At 53.5% G+C, this 25,399-nt stretch overlaps 1 protein-coding gene across 1 annotated transcript in view; it reads left to right on the forward strand.

Moving 5' to 3' along the window:
* Nucleotides 1-25,399, forward strand: part of MORN1 (MORN repeat containing 1) — a 135,407-nt gene that overhangs the window by 103,505 nt on the left and 6,503 nt on the right. The window contains exons 11-13 of the mRNA XM_006885931.1: nt 7,603-7,733; nt 8,618-8,697; nt 11,772-11,944. Of these exons, the coding sequence (XP_006885993.1) occupies nt 7,603-7,733; nt 8,618-8,697; nt 11,772-11,944 (384 nt within the window). The remainder of the gene's footprint in view (nt 1-7,602; nt 7,734-8,617; nt 8,698-11,771; nt 11,945-25,399) is intronic.

The raw sequence follows: 25,399 nt of genomic DNA on the forward strand, positions 1-25,399 counted from the left end.
AAAAAAAAAAATACACCAGGTCTTGTCATGAAATAGAGGGGCCCAGGAGGCCAGGAGAGATCTTGCCAAAGTTCTGCGGTCATGAAGTCAAGCTCTGTGGGCTTTGTCATAGGTGAGGTCCTGGCACGCCTACTGCTACAGGAATGAGACTAGGGTACAGCCAAACCAGAAGCAAGGGTGTCCCCGTGGGCCAGGAAATGCCCTGGACACATGAAGGGAGGGGGGTCCTTAACTGCTGACAGAAGTGACAAAATTGAAGGTGGTGACAATGGTGATGGTGGCATCTTAATGTCTTAGTGCTCCTGTAACTGGGGTCATAGTCCACACAGCATGTTGTGCTGCTCGCCAAAAAGCTGCCCTTCTCCAGCAGTTCGAATCCACGAGCCATTCCGAGGGAGGAAGACACTCTGTCTCCTTCCATGAAGATTTACAGCCTCAGGAACCTGGTGGCAGGTCGCTATGAGTCAGAACTGAGTGTGAATGAGTAACGGTGACAGAAATGCCACAAATGGGTGGCTTTAATGAACAGAAATGGAGTTATTGCTTGTCGTTAGGTGCCAGCAAGTCGAATATGACTTACAGCGGCCTTGTGAACAACAGATCTGAACCCTGTCCTATCCTGTGCCATCCTCATCAGCAATCTCTGACACACGCGAGCCCATTGCTGCAGTCACTGCATCAATCCATCTGGTTTAGAGGTCTTTGTCTTTCACTGACCCTCCACAGTCTCAAGCATGATGTCCTTCTCCAAGGAAAAGCGTCTCCTAGCAACATACCCAAAGTGTGTGAGGCAAAGCTTTTCCATCCTTGCCTCTAAGAAGCACAGTGGTTGCTTTCTCCAAGATATATGTCTATTTGTTCTTTTTACAGTCTATGGGATATTCAAGACACTTCTCCAGCACCACAACTCAAAGGCATCAGTTCCTCTTCTGTAATCCTTATTCATTGTCCAACTCTTAGATGCATAGCAGGTGATTAGAAAAACTATGGCTTGAATCAGGCATGCCTTAGCCTGACACCATTGCTCTTCAGGACTTTGGAAGCATCCCTGACATCAGACTTTCTCACTACTGTATGTCTTCTGCTCTCCTGACTGCTAGTACAAAGGGTATTGATTGAAGGGTAGATCCAAAAAAGATGAAATTGTTGGCAATCTTTTCTCCAAGTATCATGCAGTTGCCTTTTGGCCCAGTGGTGAAGACTCGAATCTGAACTCAGGGCACCCGCTCTAAGGGAAGGCTTTCCTAGCTGTCAGCTCCAGCAGAAGGCCAGTGTCTTTTGGCAGCTTCTGCTTCTGGGTTCCTTAGCAATAGCCGTGTGTCTGTCTTCCCCAGTTTGTGCTTGTTTGCTTCTATGCCTCAATTGTGTCTTTTTCTATCTCAAAGGTGATTGCCCTAAGACAAACCCTACACTGATATGGTCTCATTAATATAACACTGATTTGGTCTCATTAATATAACAAAGGGGGGATAAACCTATCCCCCAATGGGATGATATGGCCAGGTTAGGATTTACAGCATGTGCTGCGAGCGGGGGCACTCTAATCTGTCACATGTGGGGAGGACGGTCATGGTAATGTCAACGGTGATGGTGGTGATGGTGGCAACTATTGCAGTGATGGTGATGATGTTGGCAGTGACAGTGGTGATCTTGGTGGTGTTGGCACTGACAGCGGTAACAGTGATGAGGTTGGTGGTGACGGGAATAGCCTGAGGACGACGATGACCAAGTAACGAGGGTGAGGCCTATGGTGGCAGCATTGGCAGTGACAACGGGTGACAGCAGGGATGACAGTTTTGGTGGTGAGGTTGGTGACAATGGTTTGGTGACAGTGTTGCCAGTGTTGATGGTGCTAAGAATGGTGGTGAGGTTGTGAGGATGGTGATGGTGGTGGTGGGACTGGAGAAGGGGTCCAGCTGATGGCGGTGATGCCCAGGGAGGCTGTCACAGGGACACTGGCTCTCGGGAGTGGGTCTTTCTGTGGTTTGGAGCGGAGGGAACCAGGATACAAGTGCACACCCCCCGCACCTGTCTCCTGACAATACCCCCATCAGCTGATGGCAGCAGAGGTCAGAGATGAGGTCAAGGTGAGATCAGCCACCCACACCAGGGCAGGATGGAGGGCAGGCAGTGGGTCTGGAGAGATCAGAGACCATGTACCAGCATGTGTGCCCTATGGATGAACAGAAGGGGAGGGGTGGCTCAGGGATGACAGGAGTCAAAGCAGCCTGACACCGAGGCCACCAGGAAAGGAGTGTTCCCACTCCAGTGGCTCTTCCTGCCCGCCATTCCCAGGCCTTCTCTCCCTCTGGAGGCTTGCACCCTATCCACGGCCCTGGACTCACCGTGTGAGATGTTGGGAGCGCAGCTCCAGTGCTCACCAGGCTAACAGCAAGCGCCTTGGCTAATTGAGCCCAGCCTTAAAGACTAATGCACCGTGTCCGTCACCTCTACGTGAGGTAGGCCCAGCCCCTCAGGACTATTAACAGCATATTTTTGTGATTTCCTTTAAATGTCACAAACACCCTGGCCAGGCCCACTGTCCCTGGGAGGCGTCGTCAGACTGGCCCAGGACAGGACAGACAGCCCGGTGAGTCCTGTCCGTTCTGGCAACTTGGCCACCTTCTGCCGGGACGCCCTACACAGGTGATTAGTGCTTCTAATTGGGTTGGCTGTAAAAAGATAATTAATTGGCATTTCCCTCCCACAGAGGTCAAGCTGCCCCCCTTCCAGGCTGGCTCCTGTCCTCCAAGCCCTCCTCCCTCTGGGTAGCACAGCGACCTTTATCTTGCTGATAAAGCCATAATGGTCGTAATTAAAATCGACACAAGGCTGCAGGAGTGACTCTCCGAGCAGGAGCTGGTGTCTGATAGCAGGAGCCTGCCTCATGCAAGGCCATGGTGCCGAGCACAGCCTGGTCTGAGAAAAGGGGACAGGTGGGCACCGGGAGGATCCCAGAAACCCGTTGGGAGAAGCTCAAGGTGCCTGCAAGCCAATGAGCGACCTTTACTCAGAAGCATTGGTCTGGGCCCCTTCAAGCTCCTCAGAAAGACAGTTCTCTCTCTTCTGTAGAACTAATTTTTTTAACAATCTCTATGTTCATCCACACTCTTGGTACCAGCAGCTAGGAAATCAAAAGATAACTTTCATTGGGAAAGTCTGCTGTCAGGGACCTCTCCTCTGGAGCAACAATGTCAGTCTGGACAGTAAGGTGTGCCTAATACAGGCCATAGTCTTCTCAATCACTTGCTATGTATACATTAGAAATCGGGACAATGACTAGGGATGATAGAATGAGAACTGATGCCTTTGAGCTGTGGTGCTGAAGAAGAGCATTGACTATACCACGGACTGCTAGGAGAGCAAACAGGTTCATCCTAAAGAGGGTGAAACCAGGCTGCTCCTTGGAGGCAAGGATTCTGAAGCTCTGTCTGACATACTTTGGGCATGTTGCAAGGAGGGCCCAGTCGTTAGAGAAGGACGTCATGCTTGGGAGGGTAGAGGGACAGCGCAAGAGACGAAGACCCTGGATGAGATGGATTGACTCAGTGCCTGGGGTAATGGGCGTAGGTGTGTCAGAGACAATAAGGTTGGCTCAGGATAGAGTGGAGTTCAGAGCAGTTTGTACATAGGGTTGCTATGAGTCACAAATGACTCAACAGGACATAACAACAACAACAATAATGTCCATCCGAGGAGTTCTAATGGCGTATTGGTAAAGAGCTGCGCTACCAACCCAAAGGTACACGGTTTGAATCCACCCGCTGTTCCATGGGAGTAAATGGGTAGTCTCCTCTCATGCAATTTACTGCCTCTGAAAACCCACTGGAGCTTCAGCTATGAGTTAGTTCTGACTGAACGATACGTAAGTGTAAACAATGTTCATCCAATTGTCTGGAAGGTTGGTTTTTAAAAAAAAAAAAAAATTTGATTGTTCCTGTACCAATCAGATCTGATTTGATGGTACACGCACAAAAAATAATAAAAATTAAAAAAATTGATTGTTGTCCATTTTCTCGGACATTTTAAACTAAGCCCAGGTTAATGTGAGAACTCCAACCCCAGATTCCGGCTGGCCTTTCCCTCAGGCCCCAGATGGGGAACAAGGTGTTTCTTCTGAAAACTGTGCTCTCTTTGAACGGAAGTCAGATTTTAACTCTTTAGAAAGAAAAGCAAACCAGTTGCCGTTGGTGTACCCCAAGTCTTGGAAGCCCCGGGTGTGTCAGGGGAGAGACGGGCTCTGCAGGTCGTCAGTGGCTGACCATTGAGAAGCAGATGGCCAGGCCTTTCTTCCGAGGTGCCTCTGGGCAGACTCCACCCTCTCTTAGCAGTAGAGCATGTGAACTATTTGTAGCACCCAGAGACTCCTCATGGTAAGGAGTTAGGCTGCCAAACCCAAGGCGCTTGGTTCGAATAGACCAGCAGCTCTATGGGAGAAAGATGGGCTATTCCCTGTGCAGTTTACTGCCCCTGAAAACCCTCTGGAGGGGCAGCTATGAGTTGATTCTGACTTGACGGGACATAACAACAACAGCAACACAACAGGGACTCCTTGGTGCCGCTGGCTGGCATGTGCTGCCAAGCGTCTGGCCTTTCATCTTCTGTGGTTTGGTTCAATCTGGTCCACAATGCAAACAGGCCGAGCTGTCCAGGAGGTGTGCTCGGTGGAACAGCTCATCCGACCCTGGTAGCACCCCTAGTAACACCTCTAGGTGCCTACCGGAAGCTGGGGTGCCAGGAGATGGGACAAGTAGATAAAAATCCCCACAGACAGACAGAGGTGGCCCTGTGAGTGCAGTGGGTGGTCAGAGTGGCCGATGGAGGGGCTGGACTGCACTGTACGCTGGGAGTAATGATTAGAGCATAAAGCAGAGGGACCCAACCTGGTTTCCATTTAAGTGGCTGCTTCTGTGTGTAAGGCCCAGATAGACGGGTGAGAGGCGGCCCTGGTGCCAGGCTAAGGGCTGCATGATGGCGGGGAGGGCAGAGGGACACCATTGGGTGGATCAGATATGAAAGGAAGTGACGTCAGTCACGCCACTGCTGCAGAAATCAAGCAGTAATGATCCCAGAGTGGGGCTGATCCCGATACTTACAGCTGTGCACGTGGCGTGCATATCACAGGGAAGGGGAACAGGCAGGTATGGAGGTGAAATCTGTAGCGTATGCAAGACAAGTGCATGTACACACACACACACACACGGAGACAGAAATCAAGGGAAGATCTTCCACCAGCCTGGGAACGAAGGAACTCTTGGGTCTACCGACAAGCAAAAAAATCAATATTGTCCAGATTCTGACTTAAACAGGTGTCTGCTAAAACTATTTTTTTAAAAAAAAATGGGTATTTCTATCCTTCATAGCCCCCTCCTTAGTGTTCCTTAGAGGCAAGATTGGTGAAAGCTCCTGTCACATACTGTGGGCGTGTTGTTAGGAAGGGCCCGTTCTTGGAAAAAGATGGCATTCTTGGAAAAGTGGAGGGTCAGCGAAGGAGGGGGAGACCCTCAGTGAGCAGGGTTAACACAGCAACTGCAGCAATGGGCTGGAGTACCCGGAATGGGGAGGCCGGCACAGGACAGGGCAGGGTCACCGTGAGCCATGGTCAACTCGATGGCACCGGACAGTAAGGTATTTGTGTAGGTATATGTTTCGAATCCAACAGATGCTCCGCTGGAGAAGGAGGGACAATCTTCTCCTGTGCCAGTCAGATCCTATTTGATGGTGCACGCACATAAAATTTAAAAAAATTATATATATATATATATTTGTGTAATATCAATACAAGGAAACGAAAACATGTGGTGTTATCCCGTGTCCCTTCCTCAGTTATTGTGTACGTTTGACATTAGCTGTGCTGTGACTCCCCGGCTGAGGCATATGGTCATGATGATTAAGGTTATCATAGCCCCTCTGAAGCTTGAACTTCTAGCTAGTTGAGTGGCAATAATGACAGTGTCTCTACTCTGAGGTGGCCACAAGGCCCTGCCTGCAAGTGCTTGTCACCTGATCAGTGCCACACAGATTTAACGATTGTGATTCCCCAGAGAAGGAACCTCTCACACCGCTCAGTCAGGACTTCCGAGGGCAGGACAGCCCAGCACTGGTTCTTTGACCTCGTCTGAGGGAGGAGGTCGCAGCCCAGGCCTAGCTTGAGCATACACTTATTTGCCCACTAGAAATGCTTGCTGGGATTTACATCTATTTCTCAGGCCATTCTCCCCTACACCCCATGGGTCAAAATTTGAAACAACTGCTGTTGGATGTGCCCGGCATCCTTGGCACTCCGTGGTCTTGGGCCCACTCTGGGCGGTCACCTTGGCAGAGGGCGCTGGTGTCTTCCAAGTCATTAGGATACAGAGCAGGCGTCTCTATTGTCCAGAGGTGTCGATAAAAGAGGTAGTCAGAGTCAGCTTCTGCCGAACCCGCGTGGAAACCGCCAGTGCATTGAGAAATGGAAATTATGCCGTCAGCAATATGGTTCCCAGTCATTGCCCAGGACGCAAATAGTGCCAGGACGGCAGAAGCTAATGGAGAGGGGACATTAGCTCAAGAATGTCCTTGCAGGGGGACAGAGTCTACCTGGTATAATGCAACTTAACGATGAAGTTAAGACCCCTCCGAGGGAGATCATTCTCCGGCCTGTAATTTGGAAACACTTCTGCGGCCCATTCTCCCCAGTGTCCCTGTCATGCCCTGGAGAAGCCGGGATCTAAAGAGGGACGTGCCTGCCTCAGGCCCCAGGGTCCCACACTTGCTCAGAGGACAGACTTCTCTCCTTTAAGCCTTCACTTCGTTAACATTCCACTAAAGAGGCCCTCCCACAGGCCCTATTAGCACAATCTTCCTGAGATGTCCCCCACTCCTTTGCACTGCCCACCTGACACACGCATCTCCCCTATCACCCAAACCAGGGCCCCCCTTCCTTTGTTCCCCTGGGCACCACCCCAGATCCCACCCTGACCCATCCTCTGTGTGTCCAGGAGCTAGGATCCTTGTTTTGGTGTCCCCTTCTATGACCTCTAGGCTCCACTCCAGCCCAGACCTCATCCTTCAGGACACCTTTGTCCAGCTGCTCCCACTGCCAGATGTACTTACTCCTGTCCTCCCCATGGTCCCCGTCCACCCCCCGCCCCAGGCAAAGCTGACCCATTGCTGCATCTGAGCTGACCCAAGGCCCAGCACACCCTCTCCTGGCCTCACTTAGCCCTGCTTCCCAGCACTGGGCCTTGGGGCACACTTTGAAGGCTTCCCCTCCCACCAAAGCAGGAGACATGACCCTGGCTCTGTGCAGGGCAGGACTGCAGCCCCACTGGAGGATGCGATGATGCTGAAGGGGTGAGAGCTGTAAGCCTGGATGATGGACCAGAGAGGTATCGGGAGGGCCCAAGGCCTCAACAGGAAAGTGGGTCCTATGTGGGTGAAGGGGTCCTAGGGTGACCTGGCACAAACCTGGTGATGCAAATATCAACCTCTGAGCACCAGCCATGCTCTAGGCACTGACCTTGGCCTCAGAGATGCGTATAGGGCTGGCAACCTCATAGACAAGCTTTATGCCTCCCAAAATGTACATTCCTTACTGTCCCTGATACCTCTCTTCCTCAGGTGAGGGACAGGAGCCTCTGGGCTCCCAATTCTGCCAAAAGGCAGAGCAAGGCTGTGCTGTGTTCTCCAACATCCTGCTCGGCCCCCCTCCACCCTGGTACCACCCAGTCCCGTTTCTGGACAGCAACCAGGTAAGTCAGCCCTCCTCCTAAGGTGAGGGTGAGAGGTGGAGGACCTCTCATACATCTAGCCCTGAGGGGTTCATGAAGTGGGATCTCTCATCCGCTCAGCCCCAGGGAGTTCACCAGGTGGGACACCCCCCACCTTCTTAATCCAGTTAGCCTTAGGGGGTTCGCAGGGTGGGGGGCACCTCATCTACTCAGTCCTGTTTGTTGTTGTTATATGCCATCAAGTTGCCTGTGATTCATAGTGACCCTATGTACAACTGCTCTGAACCCTGCTCTATCCTGAGCCAACCTTATTGTCTCTACACACCTACCTCCATTACCCCAGTCACTGAATCAATCCATCTCATCCAGGCTCTTCTTCTCTTGCACTGTCCCTCCACCCTCTCAAGCATGAAGTCTCTCTCCAAGGACTGGTCCCTCCTTGCATGGCCCATACCCGAAGTATGTCAGATGGAACTTCAGAATCCTTGCCTCCAAGGAGCAGCCTGGTTTCACCCTCTTTAGGACAAGCCTGTTTGCTCTCCTAGCAGTCCATGGTATATTCAATACTCTTCTCCATTATCAGAACTCAAAGGCATCAATTCTCCTTCTATCACCCCTAGCCATTGTTCAGCTTTCTGATGCCTGTCATGTAATTGTGAAGACTATGGCCTGGATCAGGCTCGCTTAGTCTCCAGACTGACGTTGTTGCTCTTCAGTACTCTGGAGATGTCAGCCCTGTGGGGTTCTTGAGATATGACCCCTCATCTTCTCAGCCCTGGGGATTCAGAGAGCAGAGTCACTGCTGAGCCCCCAGGCACATATTCCTCTATCTGAGGCCAAACCTCTTGTGTGCTGGGGATGGGGCTCCCTGTGGGAGCCGCCTTCCTGAGCCACTCTCCCTGCAGATGCTGGGTCCCAGACCAAGAGACAGCCTCAGCCCAGGGAAGACACCAGGCCCAGCTCAGAAGCTCCCAGGAGGCAGCAGGTAGGAGGCTTGTCACTGCAGAAGGCTGCAGGTAGAGGGTGTGTCACTACAGGAGGGTACAGGTAGAGGGCGTGTCACTGCAGGAGGCTGCAGGTAGGGGGCGTGTCTCTGCAGGAAGCTGTAAGTAGGGAGTGTGTCGCTGGGCTTGACTCTGACTTCTCATTGGCCTGGTCTTCCCCCAGGCCAATGGTAAACACGAGGGGGACTGACAGCAGGGGACACTTCCCTGTGGCCTCCCAAGTGCACATGTCCACAGCAGGTGGGGTCCCTCACTGAGGAGGTCATCTTGGCCATTATGGGCCTTTGGTCCTGATTCCAGGTACCTGACAAAAGAGTAGAATTGGCGAGTTTGGGATGGCACCTGATAGATCTCCTGCCACTCCGCTTGGTCCCAGCTTGGTGGGCTGAGATGGGCACATTGAGGTGGGAAAAGGTGGGCCAAGGTGGGCACAGTGGTGTCACAGCCTGCTTCTTGACTCTGAGTCCATTGAGGGCCTGGGGTGATAATTGGTGAAGCGGGAGAGATGGCAGAGGGTATTGCTCAGGCCGGAGTTGGCCCTGGGCCCTTGGGAAGATGCCTCAATGGGATAGGCCAGAGACTACTGGGCCTGCCACTGCAGAGATGTCTGGGGTCTCACACAGTGGGGAGGAGGTGCCCTCAGGGCCAACCCTCCCTCCGCCATGCAGAAGTGGGAGAGACCTGCAGACCCACGGGTGGCCACTTGTAGCAAGCTGCACCTTCCCATGCAGGACACCTCAGAGGCTGGGCCCCTCCCAAAACAATTCCCAAGACAAGGGCTCAAAATGAGCAGCCTGCCCAGGGCCAGCAGGAGGAAGGGGCATGGAGGCCTCTCTGCTGGGCAGCTGTTAGCACGTCACCCCTAAGGGCCTTGCCATGAGCCCCAAGCCCCAGAATGCTACCTGCACGTGTTTCTGGCTCTGAATATCTCACCCACATCCCGATCTGGAAACTCTGGTGGCCGTGGGAACTCGTGCTTTGCAAAGTCTCAGCTGGTTTTCTTTGAGTGCCTGTTTCTCGCTTCCTGCACCAGGAAGCCCAAGTGGGAGTAAGAAATGAGAGGGGGGTGCTCCTGCCCTGCCCTCTCGTAAAAGCCTTGAAATGGCCTCAGAGGTGTGTCTAACACCACATTCTCGGGCCAGGATGCAGGCCTGGGCATGGCGGAGGGCAGCCAAGCTCAAGGCACCCATGTCACCCCTCAGCCCTGCTATGCCCTCCCCACTGCCCACTCTGAAAGGAGGGGCTGAATTCTGGGTGCATAGCCAAGAAGTGCCCAGCTGGGTATGGCTGGCACAGGGTATCTGGTGTGCTGGCCATGTGCTGTCCTGTTGGGGAAGGGCTGGCAGGAGGTAAGGGGGCGTGTGTGGAACATGTGGGTCACCATGGATTTCATTCACTCTGGACATGTCATAGGGTGAGAACCTCTGTTTCACACACACACACACACACACACACACTCCACTATACTCCCCATGTTAGGTTCCACCCCAAAGCCCAAGGGATTCCCCTTCCCAGGAGCAGGAAGAGCCTGGTGGAGGACACTTGGGGGGCTGTTTGCAAATCCAGCCTGCTTGCCTGTAACTAAGGTGTAGGGCCTCAGGGGTGTGGGTAACCCTGTGTTGTCTAGATCTTTATGTTGTCAGAAACAGATAGGAGAGACGCGGGGTACTTTTGTACCCCTCACCTCCATCACTGGGCTCCACAGGAGACCTATATTGATGGTTACAATGGCCTTGGCATCAGCTGCTGGCCTCACTCATCAGGAGGCCCATGGCCTGTGGGACACCTATGGTGGTGCTGGCCATCCCTGTCACAATGTGGCATCTGGAAGGATATCCACATCTGTGGCTGGGTGATCAGGTTCAAGAGCAGACAGTACTCTGGCCACATACATCCCACTTAAGTCCACAAGAGGTGCCATCACTAGCCCATTTTATAGACAAAGAAGTTAAGGCCCACGAGCTCCGAATTCAGCCATGGATTGCCCAAACTGGGCTTGGGTTTTGTCTGAGGAGTTAGTATACGAAGGACTGTTGTTGCTGGGTACCATCACGTCGTAACTGACCCATAGCTGAACGTCCAGTGGGTTTTCAGAGGCTGTTAATCGCATGGGAGGAGGCTGCCCTTCTTTCTCCTGGAGAGCAGCTGGGGGATTCGAAGTCCGTGCCTTTGGGTTGGCAGCACAACTCCTTACCACTAAGCCACCAGTGCTCCGTAATGGGAGTCAGAAGAGTTGGAGAAGGCTCACATCACAGAGTGAAGCTCCTCCCCACAGGCAAGCGATCACCCTGTGACCCCACATACAGGAAGAAAGCTGCGCCCCATTCTCAGCAGCCTCCGCTTGAGGAAGCAGCTGGCTCCCTGGCCCCTGAGAGGCCTGGGTGGGCAAGTCCCTGTGCCCACTATGCCCTGAAGGACGAGGACCAGTCAACATGGAGCTCTGTGGACTCCCATGCCAAGGGGACATAAGGCTGTGGGACGGGGTGGGGGTGGGGGACTTAAGAGCTGGGGCTAGAAGCAGAAGCATGCTGGCCGAGACTCAGACCCCACACACTCCATGGGGTGATCACTTTCACATGCCATCAAATCACTTCCAACTCATAGCGACCCCACGTGCAGCAGAATACCAGCCTGCCCGGTCCTGTGCCACCCTCCCCAGCACTGCTCTGCCCGAATCCATTGCTGGAGCTCCCCGGGCCAGTCCACCTCCTTGAGGGTCTCTTTTTCACAGTCCTTTTTTTTAACTTTGCCGAGCATGAGGATTTTCAGGAACCAGCCCCTCCTATAACATGCCCACACACGTGAGATGGAGTCTCACTAAGAGGCGGGGGTACTAGCAGGAATTACCACCGCCTGGAAGGACTGGAACCTTCTGGAGACAGAATGGGCCTGGGCCGTGAGTGGGTGGGTGGGCCAGCGAGGCCCCCCTGGAGTGGCAGCAGCAGAGCTGTGGTTGTTCCAAACGCTGCCCTCCATGTGCACGGGGCCCCAGCCCAGCTCCCAGCGGGGCTGGAGGAAATGCCCGCTCTGGGCCACCAACTTGGCTGCCATTCAGCTTGCTGCCAAAGGCGCCCAGGCTGCAGGCGCAGAGCCAGCGAGGAGGCTCCCAGGAAAGAAGACATTTGGTGGAGACGGAAATGGGCCTGCACCTGGCCCGGGCTGCCGCAGCCCGTGCCGTCTGCAATCGGGTGGCTCGTGGGGACGCCGGTGGCGGCTGTCAGCCCCATGGTGGGGCTGCCCCGTGGTCTGAGTCACAGCAAGTGACTCCCACACGAAGCCTGCCTCACACAACAACTGAGAAAAACAGGCACTTAAAGGAAAGCAGCTGAGACTTTGCTAAGCATGAGTTCCCACGGCCACCAGAGTTTCCAGCTCAGAGTCAGAAACATGTACAGGCAGCACCCTGGGGTGCAGGGACCCTTGCAGAGCCCACGGCCGTAAGACATAGAGAGTCCCAACAGAGAGTTCTCCGTGCCCCTCCCTCCTGTCAGCTCTGTGGCAGTCTATAATGCCCAGTGAGGGTCTCCTGTGACCCAAGTGTCTGTCCATCTGTCTGTGCGTGCTTGTCAGTCTGCATTGGGACTTCCTCAGCAATGCCCCTCCCACAACTGTCCCGGTGGCCTTGGTCCCGGTAACCCCCACTCTGGCACTGGCTCAGGCCAGTACTGAGCTCCTGGTTCGCAGGGTGGACGAGCCCACCCGCCCCCCCGGAGCCTGGAGCCAGCTGAGCGTGTGTGTTCCGAATATAGCCTCTCCGGGAGGTATTTTTAGTCTCATCTCCTGAGGCTCGTTCTGCTTCCCCCGGGAGGGAACCAGCTGTGGAGGGGAGGCTGGGTCCAGCTTCCCCGGCCCGAGGTGGCGGCTGGTGCAGCAGACTCTCCAGTGGCCATGCCCTTCCCCCTGCACAGTCCCCCCTGCCACACACCTTGGGCATCCCCTGACCACCTCAGCCCCTGCTCCAGTGACCTCCATCTGAGCCCCCACAGAAGTCCCCACCAGCTTCTCTTCCCCTAGGTGGGTAGCAGAACCCACTCTCTACCCACTCCTGACCCCCAGGTGTTCCCACACTGAACCCACACTCAGCATACACGCCAGGTTTCTGCCCACCCATCCTTCACCCACCCCCCACAACCTAGGTGGCCCTCTCAACAAACTTCCCATCCCCCAGCGTCCCCCACCATCCCCCACCACCCCTCAACTCTGGGGCATCCCCCATCCAGGCACCCAAGGCTACCTTTCCCATCCCCCAGGTGTCCCCAACCCCCAGATGCCTTACCCCTGGGGTCTGGGGGACTATAAGGGTCACTGAGCTATTGGCCTGAAGTGAGGCTCTCCCAGCTCTGCAGTGCCTTCCCCACCTGCAAATGCCTCTAACCTGAGGGTGCTTGCATGACCCCCAGGAGAGGGCATGGAGGACCCCAGCCCTGGGGCCACACAGCAGCCTCCTGGCCTCCCCTTGTTCTTGGTGGTGACCCCACTCCCAGAGCTGCCTCTCCCCAGAAGCTCACCTTTAGGAATTCTGAGAACATGACCCCTTCCCCCACACAGCCTGGCTCGGCCGATCAAAAGCACATGGGCTGTGGGCCCACACGTCTGTTCTGCATTTACGAGATCCTTGCCAGGATCAGGATCGGATGGCTGTAGGTGGGGCCCATATCCCCCAAGGCGGGAATATGCATAGAGTCACCCCTGAACAGGCCAAGGCAGAGGAGTGAGAGGGCTGGCACCTGACAAAGGCTCTAGGTCCCCAGCAGGCTTCTTCCTGTAGACAACAGAGCCCCAAGTGTGGAAGAGAGGACCCCCGGCTCCAGGTGGACTCTCAGCCCTTCCTCTGTCTTACAGGACCCCTCACCTAGAGGTCTCTGATAACCCCCATGCACACATCCTTTTAAGTCCAGGACCCCGTGTCTGCTGCCCTGTGTCCAGTCACTTGGCCACACTCTCCCCCTCCCCAGGGCACCCAATAGGACCCTCCACAGGACCCCCATGTTCCTTGTGATCAGAGGACCCGTGGCTGAGTGTGAGGGAGGAACAACAGGCCTCCCACCTCATGTCCGCTTGGGCCAGTGGCCTGTGTTTGTACAGTCAAGTTGAGGAGCTGGCCTGACCCACCGCTAGAGCCTACAGGGGCCCCAGGAAGGAGAGCGGCCTCCACCTTCTGGGTAGCAGACAAGCCATGGACACCCCCATCCATGTTGACCTCTGAGCCCCCCATTGCACCCCAGTTGATGCTGCGCCACACCCCCGCCATCTGGAAGGTTTGAACAATAGAAGCAGTGGAAATAGCGTCCCCCCACCCCCGCACGCACACACATACATGCACTTACACGTGCACACACACACTCTCTCTCTCTCTGTCTCTCTCTCTCTGTCTCTCTCTCTCTCTCTCTCTGGGTGACGCCACCCTGTAATTTCAGAGCGAGCAGCTTTCTAATTTACATGAAAAGGGTGGCTGCTCCAGAGAAACATTGCCTTTTGTTCTAAACTTTGAGGCAGAATTCTGGAATGTTGTCTTTGGAGAAGAAACAGTATCTTTGTGTCCCTGAGGTAGAGATTTGGGGGATCCTGATGCAGCCTGTGAGCTGGGGTGAGGGTGGACTTCCCAAGTGTACTGGAGGGGAGTCTGTAGTGGGCAGGCAGAGAGCCTGGGTCTGCAGCCTCCCCACCCCTCCACTTGAGCCTGCAGGGCCCCAGTCCAACACAGCCCGTGGGCCTGGTCCCTCTGCAGGTGGCTGAGGGGTGTGCCCATTGAGCAGAGAGCCAGAATCAAGGGTCTGATCCCCACGCCCCCTGAGGACAGGACAAAACAGTTCAGCAGAAGCAGAGGCGGGGTGCTTTCTCCAGCCTCCTCCCCTCGGGCCTCTGCCCCCTAGGCCCCCCATTCAGGAAGGGAGTGAATTGAGTGGCAGAGTTCCGGCCTGGCAGGGCTCCTGGGCCCTCGTCGGCCTGTGTGATGCCCACCCCACCCCTTCCCGCGGGTGGGAAGCCTGTTGACAAGAGAGTGATTCTTGCATCTCCTGTGCCGCCCCTGTCCTGCAGCAGCTTGTCAGGTGCGAGGTAGGGGCCCCAGAGTCCCGGGATGGGTTGCAGGGTGGGCCTTGGGCCGGCCCCCCTCATGGGGGACCCTCCCCTCCCAGGCCTCTGACTGCATTCCTGTGGAGACATTCCTGGCGGATTACGGAATTCCACCCCATGACAAAGAGCCTGTCAGTTCCTGAACATGTGAAGCAGTGTCAGCTGCAAATGCTGGGCTCGATTAGTAACGGCACTGGGGACGTGCCCAAGGACACAAGGGGCTGCCCTGGAAGTGGGGGGCACCTTCCCCTGCACACACGGGGCTGCCCTGGAGATGGTGGCGCCTTCCCCAGAAACCTGATCTCAAGCTCTGGGACATGCAGGTGTTCCTGGTCGACCAGGCTTGCTCAGAATAGGCCTGGGCCGGCTGAGCTGACCACGACAGCCGCCCGAGCCCCCCTCTTTGCAGGAGAAAGATGGCTTTAATTAAGACTTTTGTGATTAGTCATTTAATCAGTCATTAGACCAACACAGATGGCGCCTGTTAATATTTTATCCTTGAGTGGGGTGGCCGCCCCGAGCCCAGCACCCTCCTAAGCCCACCTTGCTGATGGCCATAGTCTCATGCTGGCTCTGTCTATAGTGGTGTATCTACGGGATCAAGATGCACCCTTAAAACGGCAGCACCTGCATCTTGGTTCCTCACTCACCCTAACCTAGACATCAGGATGGCCAGAGGCCTCCCCAAAAGCTCAGGCCATGCACAGGGCACCCTGCATCGGGACACCACCCACTCAACTGAAGGTGCCCTCCTCAGAGGTCGACGGTCAGGTTGGAGAGGAGGGTATGCATGCAGTAGGGGCCGCCCTCCTGAGCACCAGCTCCTGGTTTAATGGGGTCCACGGTCAGGCTGGGGTTCTCGAGGCATCCGCCCCAGGGAGCTAACCAGGCCCAGAGTGGTGCCCACAGGGTCCAGCTTGTACAGTGAGAAGCTGGCATGCAGATGCCCAGCCCTGGCACGAGCCCTGGGCCTGCAGGTGCATAGAGCGGCATCCAGTGAGGAAGGACAGTGGACAGAGAAGGAGCCTCCCAGTCTGCCCTGTGGTCTTCTGCCCTGGACTCTCACAGGTGGTCAGTGGAACTGCCAGGCCCTCCAGGAGGGCGTATGCCAACTCTGTGACCTCCATCACCCTGCTCCGTGGACCTGCTCCAACCCACCCAGAGGGGCCCTGAGGCTAGAAAGGCATCAGATTCCGTGGAGAGGCCCCTTGGCCTCTGCTCTCCTTCTGTCCCCCCAGAACCCACTTCAGCTTTTACACACAGTGTCGCCTCCACCAGAAAGACTTCCTCAGGCCCACGCCTGACCCCTGGGATTGTGGGAATGGTCTAGTGGCAAGTGTTTGCTGGTGGGCAACCCCAGTGGCGTGCTACCTGTAAGGGTCCAAGGTCCAGTCGTGGGCACACAGGCATAGTGGCAACCCAGAGACCTGGCTGTGGAGTGGGGGTACCATCTGAAGCAGGATGGGAGTGGGCCACTCTGAGGATGGACGCTGCCATGGGGCCAGGTGCATGTGGAAGTGTCCGGGGCTGTCTGAGACTCGCCATCCCCCCTACCCCACCTCACCCCCAGCAGTCCAAGCCCCTCCCCTCCCATTCCCCCCCAAAACTGTGTGACTGAAGGGAGCCAGGAAATGTGGGCACAGGCGTAGCACAGCAGGGGGCCCCAAGGCTGGGAGGGCAGCTGTGCCCCTCCCCGTGCCCATCCTGGGTGCCTGCCCCCACCAGTGGGTCCCACACAGGCCAGGCTCCAGTACAGTACCTCTTCGGCCCAAGCCGTCACCACACTGGGCTGGATTCTCCTCTGGGTAAGCGTTAGATCTAGGAATGAGGATGAGCAAAAAACAGGGATTGAAGGGATTTTTTTTCTTCCCCTTTTTACAAAACTTTGAGAGTTGAAAACGGAGCCCTGCCTGATAGGAACAGGAAAATAAACCGAAGCAGGTGTGAGGGCCAGGCGGACAGCTGGGCCCAGGCATGGCCACCCGCCGCCCGGTCCAGACACAGCGGGGATGCTTCCTGCCTGACACAGTGCGGGGAGCATGACCACAGCAGATGGGGCCCAGCAGCAGCCATTAACCCTTCACACACCACAGCAGGGCTGAAGTCCCCCTCCCCCGGCCCCCTGTGGAGACAAGGCCACAGGGCAGGAGCAGAAGCACCGTCTACAGATGGAGGCAGGAGGCAAGGAGGGGGTTCCTCAACAGCCTCTGTGCCCAAGGCAGCCCCAAAGCCCTCGCTGCCCGGGCCCGGGCCCACTTTAGCATGGGCATGCTCTAGCATTAGGGTTGGTTCTGATTCTAGAACTTTCTGTGGACTCTCTGTGAGGGCTGCAGAAGCCCACAGCAGCAGAAGCGGGAGAGCGGTCAGCTTCTCCACACGCCTTGCATCCTCACATCACAGTCAACCTGCATCTTGGTTGGCTATTGACCCTGCAGCTCCCTTCAAAACTCCCAGTGCCAACCCCTCAGATTATTCTGGGGGCTGCTTGTGCTCACAGCTGTCTATGGGTGATGCCCAGGACTCCCTGAGAAACTGCCTGACCAGCACGGGCTCCTGGGTCCCCACCCTGGGCTCTGCCTGGAGGCTCTCTCCTCCAGATACCCAGATGTCTGACCAGGCACAGGAAACAGCCCTTTGGTCCGGCCTCACAGTCACTGTCCCTCTGCTCCAGGGCAGCAGGGCTCGGAAAAGAGCATGTCCCAGCAGTGCACAGAGGTGGGCGCAGAGAGGGGGTGAAGGCAGGGCTAGACTGAGCCCAGAGCCTGCACACCTGAGCTCGGTGGTCCAGGATCTCCAAACGCCCAGGGGCTGCCTGGTTCCAAGTTAGACCTTCCCCACCCAGGCCATGCATGTGGAGAAGCCCCAGTTGTAACAGAGAGCCACATGGGAGATGGGGGTCAGGGCACCCAGGCATTACAACCAAAGCCGTAGCCTGGGGCCAGAGCAGTGACGGGTGGGGTACACTCCTGGTATCCCTGGCTGGGACCCACAGAGTCCAAGCCCTGTGCGGAAGCCCATCCCATCATAGGCACAGAGAAGGGGGCTCTCAGACAGACCCCACCAAGCAGCGTCTGATGGCCAGCCTATGCCTTCTGGAGCCCCTCACTGACTTCTGAGCCCCTCTTGCTTAGCAGCAGCCCCCTACATTCTCTGGGGCTGCTCTGCTTCCTGAGACCCTTTGGCCCCCTACACGGAGCCCTCCCTGAACTAGCAGGATGAGGGGCCTTTCTTCTATCTGGGTGTTGATGGGTCAGTGTCACAGGACAACCCCATGGACCAGTGACCAGTGACCTCCACACACATTCACAGAGAATTCTGCAGAGACTCTCCCGGAGTCTCAGGGAACGATTATGCTTTTCATGGTTGATGGTAAAATGGGAATCCAGGGGAGGATTACTGCACATGAGTCTCTGGTGGGATTTTTAATAACATCCGCAGTGTCAGGACAGCCAAGGGGACATCCCTCCAAGTAGCCATAGTGACCAGTTCGGATCAAAGACATGTGAGAGGAGATGCCAAGGACGGGGCTTCCGGGAAGAGGCCTGTGGGCCCAGGCGCCTCTTCCCCAAGAAGAGGGACTATGATAGCCTGCAGCTGCCCACTGTGAAGCACCCCCCAGCCCCCCGCTGGCCAAACCAAAGCCGGCAGCTCAGCCAAGCCCAAGCCTAATGACTCGTGTGCACAGAAACGCCTGGAATTTCCCTATTTCACAAGTGATTCATGCCTGATTTGCTTCAAACCAATACTGTAAGGAAAAGGAGGATTGTTAACAAATTTGTCATGACCCCCAGAGAGTCTGTGAGTCCAGGAACAATGCTTAGCCAGGCTGACAGCACCTGTGACCCCAGGAAAAGCACACACCCTCAGAGACCTGCCCGTTACAGGGCATGCAGGGACCAAGGGCTGCTGGACAGGGCTCCAGATGCCAGGTGCTCGGCAGGACGTCTCGTCAGAGCCCACAGACCAGAGGCCCGGGAGCCACATGGCTGATCACAACACCAAGATCAGGTGTCTCAGAAGGAGAAACATCTTCAGAGGGCGCAGTGCCGGGAACCAGGACCCGGTCCAGAGCTGCTGTCTCAGGGCTTCATGCAGACACACGCATTACCCATCGAGAAGTTTGCTTCCAGGAGGGGCAGGGCAGTGAGTGGGCTGAACCTGACCCACATCCTTCCTCTCTCCACTTCGGGGTATTTTTCAAAATGTCCCAAGATTGAAAGTTCAAAGTAACACAAGTAAGATCAGTTTGAGGATCTTCTCAAGTTGACAGACACCTAATTTGAAGTACAGAAGTTACCTCCCTTCACTGGGCTTTTTACAGGCTTGCAGGGACAGAGTTCAGTGTATAGGCAGCATGTTTTCAATTGCATATGCTCACTTCCTGTCACGGTGTCACATTTTGATAGTCTTCACACTGTTGTTTGTCGTAGTCGTGGGCCATCAAGGCAGAACCAAGCCATAGCTGAGTCTCCAGCAGGTCTTCAGAGGCAGTAAATCGCATGGGAGGAGACTGTTCATCCTTCTCCTTTGGAGTAGCTGATGGATTTGAACCACGTACCTTTGGGGTTACTCAGCTACGGCTTGATTCTGCCTTGATGGCCCACAACGACGACCAACAATGTGAGGACTATCAAAATGTGACACCGTGACAGGAAGTGAGCATATGCAATTGAAAACATGCTGCCTATACATTTAACTCCATCCCTGCAATTTCTTGCCAACAGGCCAGCATAATGCCAATATACTTAGACTGTGGTCTTTTCAGTTGTTTCGTATGCATGTGAAAGCTTCACAGTAAACAAGGAAGACCGAAGACCTGATGTCTTTGAATTGGAGTGTTGGCGAATAGTAGTAGATATACCACAGACTGCCCCAAAACAAATACGTCCTAGAGGCAGTGCAACCTTGCCTTCAGAGGCAAGGAGGGTGGAACTTGTCCCATATGCTTGGGACATGTTTCCAGGAGGCGAGACATCCTACTGGGAAAAGTCAGTGAAAGAAAGGAAGGCCTTCGATGGGATAGATGGCCATTAATAGCAACCATGGGCTTGAGCCTGACAGAGATTGAGGACAGCACAGTGTGAGGGCTAGGTTCTGATCTGTTACTCACAGGATCCGCTGTGAGGGGTGGTCTATTAGAGAGCGCCTAACACAGCACTGCACACTTAATCCACTCAGCACAGTGTAAGCTTTTTTCACTTTTCGACCCATGGGGAAACCAGGACGTCGTGCGGCTCACTTTCGTGGGACACTCGCTTTACCGGTCTGGAATGGAGCCTGAAGGATCTTCACGGTGTGTCTGCGTATGGCAGGGCACCCAACACAGATGGGGTTTTAAAACCCAGTTGCCTCGTTCGTAAAAGCAGAGCAGCTGACCTTCCCGAAACAGTTAGCCGGGCCTTGTGTCCACAGCCTCTCTGTGTGTTAAGCGCTTAGCCTTTTCACCAGCCTGGGACTCCAGAGGCATGGCTTATGTGACTGGCTATGATGAATCCTCAAATTTTGCTCTGTCACTTAGCAAAATGATAACCTCGCCTCCCCTCCTCACACAGGACAAGTACGTGTCAGTCCTGCTCCCCAAGAATGAATGGAAAGCCGTGCTGGGCATCCTTGCTGCCCCTGTGATCTTTCTCCAGTTGGGGTCCAGCTCACAAGACACCCCAGTGAGAAACACAAGGATGCTGAGACAGATGTGCACGTCAATCTGAAGAGACTCTCCTGAGGTGGACCTTCCACATGGCAGTGGGGTCCTTACTCTTCCTGGCTTCAATATTTGGATTCCTGGTCTTCTTATGAATCAACCCTGCCTAACCATCGTCCACTGCGGTGTGATGAAGAAATTAAACAGCACAGGCTTAAGGAGATAATAACCTTAACATACATGCTGTCCATGCCATGACACCCCACAGCCCCCACTGGCCACCTCACACACTCATCTCATGCCCATGGAGGTTTATCAACAAATCTATTGTGAAAAGAAAAAGAGGATAAAAAATTATAAATGCTCATAGGGTCGCTATGAGTCGTGCTCGACTTGACAGCATTTAACAACAGCAGTAACAACAACATATAGGATATACAGCTCAGGAGACCCTGGGTGGTTTGGGGAGTTAAGCATTTGGTTGGTGCCCACTGAGAGGTACCTTGGAGGAGAGGCCTGAGACTCTCCTGCATGATGTGCCTTGGGAAACTCCACGGAGCACACGCTGCTCTGACAGGTCAGTCACAGTGAGGCGCTGGAAGTCTTGTGCACCATTCTTTTTTATTATTTATAGAATTTGTTTCCTTTACATTACATTTTGTTCATGTACATTGTGCGGTATCCCCCCCTTTCAATCATGGTGGGGTTTTTTTTTCCTTGTTCTGTTCCATTGAGTCTGATCCAACTGGTGCAGGAGGAGATTGCCCCACCTTCTCCAGCAGAGCATCTGGTGGATTCAAACCCTATGCCTTTGGGATAGCAGCACAGCTTCTTGCCACTAGGCCACCAGAACTCCTTTTTTCCCCAATCATCTTACTAATAACTTCCTTCGTGTAAGCCAGCTCCTTCAGGCCTCATGCCCCAGTATGCCCCGTTTAGATAACCAATTTCTGGTTTGCCCATCCCTATCAAACCAGGACTCTGAGGGAACAAGCATGTCCCTTTTGCTGAAGAATCCTCTGTTCAACATGGAAACTTTGAGCATCCGCATCCACAAGCAAAGTCCAGTCTGAAGCAAGCCATCAGGTTCGACCCTGGCTCACAACATGAATTGTCCTCTCTTCAGCTGGTTGGGTTCTGGTCAACTCATCCCCAGCCTTCGGTTCTGGTCAGCTCATCCCCAGCCTTCTGTGTTCAGGCTCAAATAAGCATCAGCCGGAAGCTCAGGAGACCATATTCCTCCCTGCAACCCAGGCCTGCGGTCTTCCCCACCAGGGCTCAGTCAGCAAGTCAGGGGTCCTCACGCCACCCTGCTCCTCAAGCCAACAAGGCCCCCCTGCTCAGCCCCACATGTGACCATGCTAGGTGGGCAGTACTGAAGGAAAATGTCAGGTTTCTTTGTTTCTCTGTTGTTGAATCCTTCTACTTCCACTTGTACACCATTCTTGATGTTCCTCAGTTCACCAGCCACTGATTGGACCCCAACCCTGAGTGAGAACTTCTGCTCTTGGGGCTGTAAATATTTATAAAGACCGAATCCCGAGTAACCAAGACCGCCTGGCTTTTAGACTGAGAATCTCATGATTGTCCTCCAAATTACTGTTAATGCTGCAGACTGCTGTGTAGAGCCCCTGTACAGAGAGACACAGGCAGCCGTCCTGGAGCCCTGACGGTGCCCAGCTCGATGCACTGATGGCAGATCCTGCACAGCCCAGCCCGAGGGGCACAGCCCTCCTGAAGTCCAAAGGGCCTCCTCGGGGCAGGACACTCCAGGCTGCGGGACGGGCCTCCGTGGCCAGGACAGCCTCTGGGTGTGTGCAGTAGGCAACATCTCAAGGGAAAAGCAGCTTCTCAGGGGCATGAGCATTAGGAAGATCTGCTGTTTACAAAATCTGCACCCTTCCCCAGTCCCCTAGACATGCAGTCAGTCCCCAGCTCTGGTCCTCCGCGAGGAGACCCAGCCTGCAGGATGGACGATTGAAAGATGGCTGAGTGCCACCTGGCACGTCTCATTTGGGTCTGTAAGTGTGGAAATGATTTCTGCTGCAGCCGGGATGGAGAAAGAGAGACCAGATTTACCCTCCTGCCAGAAACAACTAAAAAAAAAAACTGGACAAAAGTTGACAGCTCTCAAGGCGGTGGTATCAGGCAGCAAAGGACAGCAAACCATGAAAACAGGAAACAAAGTCTACACCCCCTCTAGTTAACTGCCTGCAGAGTTTCCAGACCACAGCTTAGAGAAGGAACCTCAGATGTCCTCAGGGCTCCTTAAGTGGAGGAGACCCTCAGAGGTACACAGAGCACAGAGTAACCAGGTGAGAACAGTTGCTGTTGTTATGTGCCATCGAGTCACCTACAACCCACAGCAACCCTACGTACAACAGATCTGAACTCTGACCTGCCCTGAGCCAGTCTCACTGACTCTGACACACCAACCCACACTTTCCTAGTTACTGTATCAATCCATCTCAACCAGGGTCTTCCTCTTTCCTGTACTGTCCCTCCACCCTTCTGAGCATGATGTCCTTCTCCAAGAATCGGTCCCTTTTGGCCACGTGCCTAAAGTATGTGAGACAGAACTTCAAAATCCTAGCCTCCAAGGAGAAACTTGGTTTCACCCTCTCCAAGACAGACCTATTCGTTTTCTTGGTGGTCCATGGTATGTTCAAGACTCTTCTCCAGCACCACAACTCAAAAGCATCTATTCTTCTGTCATCCTTAGTCATTGTCCAGCTCTCTGATGCATAGCAAGTAACTGCGAAGACCATGGCCTGGATCGGACGCACCTTAGTCTCTAGACTGACATCGTAGCCACCTGGAAAGATTCAAGGGCACAGACTGAGGTGCACATAGGGTTGGGAACAGTGTCCTCTACACAACAGCTAGATCAGGAAAACGCTGAATTCTTAGCAAATTGGGTAGAGCACTCAGGAGTGGGGAAATTTAACCCTAGAATGTGCTCTGCTCTGGACCCACCGAACAAAGCTTAAAAGCAAAGCTCAAAGGAAGACACTGTTCCTTAGTCACTTAAACGCCTTCCAAAACAAAGCTCACTATTCACTGGTGCACAAAAATAGCCATCCGCCAACAAGGTAAAATTAACAATGTCAAAAAAAAGTCTTGTCAGAAATTACCAGGCGTACAAAGAAGAAGCAGGAAAGCAATACCTGCAACGAAGAGGAAGATAGATCAATCAAAACCAATCCAAAAAAGACACAGAGCGAAGGACTGGTAGACAGGCAGACTCAGAGAATCGCAGCTTTCCACCACATGCTCAAAAAGCCAGAGGAACTATGGGGCAGAGACTCGGAAGCCATAAACAGAACTCAAACTTCGAGAGATGTAAACTTAACCCGAGATGAAATACATTAAGAGGGGTTAATGGCAGGTTAGACATTAGATTAAATTGTGACGCTGCCGTTGGTTAATATGTTGTTGTGTGTCATGGAGTCAGAACTGCCCTGTGACTGAATCTCCAGCAGGTGTTCAGAGGAAGCAGACCGCACTGAAGATTGCCTGTTCTTCTCCCATGGAGCAGCAGGTGGATTTGAACCCCGTGCCTTTGAAATAGGCTAGAATTATAAAAGAAAAGATTGTAGAAATACAATTCAAAATTAATTGCAGGGAGAAAACCCAAAAATGAAAAGTAGAGAAACGCAACTCAGAACAAAACACAGAGGGAGGGGGAATATGAAAGTCAAAGGCATTGCTGTGGTGGTGGAAGGACTCATAGCTAAGCCTCCAGTGGGTTTTCAGAGGCTCTGATTGCAAAGAAGAGTGCTTATCTTTTCCTCACAGAGCTGCTGGTAGATTTGAATAGCTTATCTTTGGGTTGGAAGCACAATCTTCTAGGTAGAAGAGCTCAAGCCCCAAATAAGACCAAAACAAGACCCAAAAGTAGCAAGGCATCATGAAATGTGAGACATCATGTTGTAGTTAGACGCCATCAAGTAGAATACAACTCACAGCGACCAGATATATATACAGTTCTCTTTGACACATTTCCTATCACTATGACACACATCCAGTCACTATGAGTTGTAACAGCAATGAATCTGTGCCCTGCCTTATCCGATGCCATCCTTATCATCTCTGAGATACTTGATCCTGTTATGACAGTCACTGTGTCAATCCATAGTGTTGAGGGTCTTCTTCTCTCTGCTTGGCCCTCCACCTTTTCCCAGCGTGATGTCCTTTTCCAAGGACTGACCCCGCCTAATAACATGGCCAAAATATGTGAGATGAAGTTTCACCATCCTTGCCTCCAAGGAGCACCCTGGTTGCACTCTCTCCAAGACATACTTGTTTGTTCTTTTGGCTGTCCATGGCATATTCAGTCCTCCCACACCACAAACTCAAAGGCCATCCATACACACTGTCCATGTTTCATGTGCATCACAAGAGGTTGAAAAGATGATGCTTGAATCAGATGGACTTTAGTCTTTAAGCTGACATCATTGCTTTTTTTTATATTATTATTTTGTGTGTCTGTGTACCGTCAAACCAGATCTGACTGGTACAGGAGGAGATTGTCCCTCCTTTCCCGGCAGAGCATCTGGTGGATTCGAACCAACATCATTGCTTTTTAACACCTTAGAGAGGTCCTTGTCAGCAGATTTAACCAATGCAATATGTCAAACGCCAAACAGACTAATATATGTGTAATTGGAGGTCTTCAAAAAGGAGGATAAGAAGTTGTTGTTGTTGTTGTTGTTGCTGTTGTTAAGTGCTGTCAAGTCGTAGACAACTCATAGTGACCCTATGAATGAAAGACCTGATACTTGTATATCTTTCATCATTTCTCTAAGTTCACAGAGTTTCTGGAGGCAAGCCATTTCAGAAGTGGATGCCACTCCAGCTTCCAAGCCTGTTTTAATCTGGGAGCTCCACCAAACACTGTCCACCATGGGTGACCATTATCACATTTGTCACATCAGTGTCATGGTGTTTAGCATCACAGCAACCAT

The sequence above is a fragment of the Elephantulus edwardii genome, unplaced genomic scaffold (genome assembly GCF_000299155.1).
Source record: "Elephantulus edwardii isolate Elephantulus edwardi_28Jun2011 unplaced genomic scaffold, EleEdw1.0 scaffold00045, whole genome shotgun sequence".
NCBI classification, from domain to species: Eukaryota; Metazoa; Chordata; class Mammalia; order Macroscelidea; family Macroscelididae; genus Elephantulus; species Elephantulus edwardii.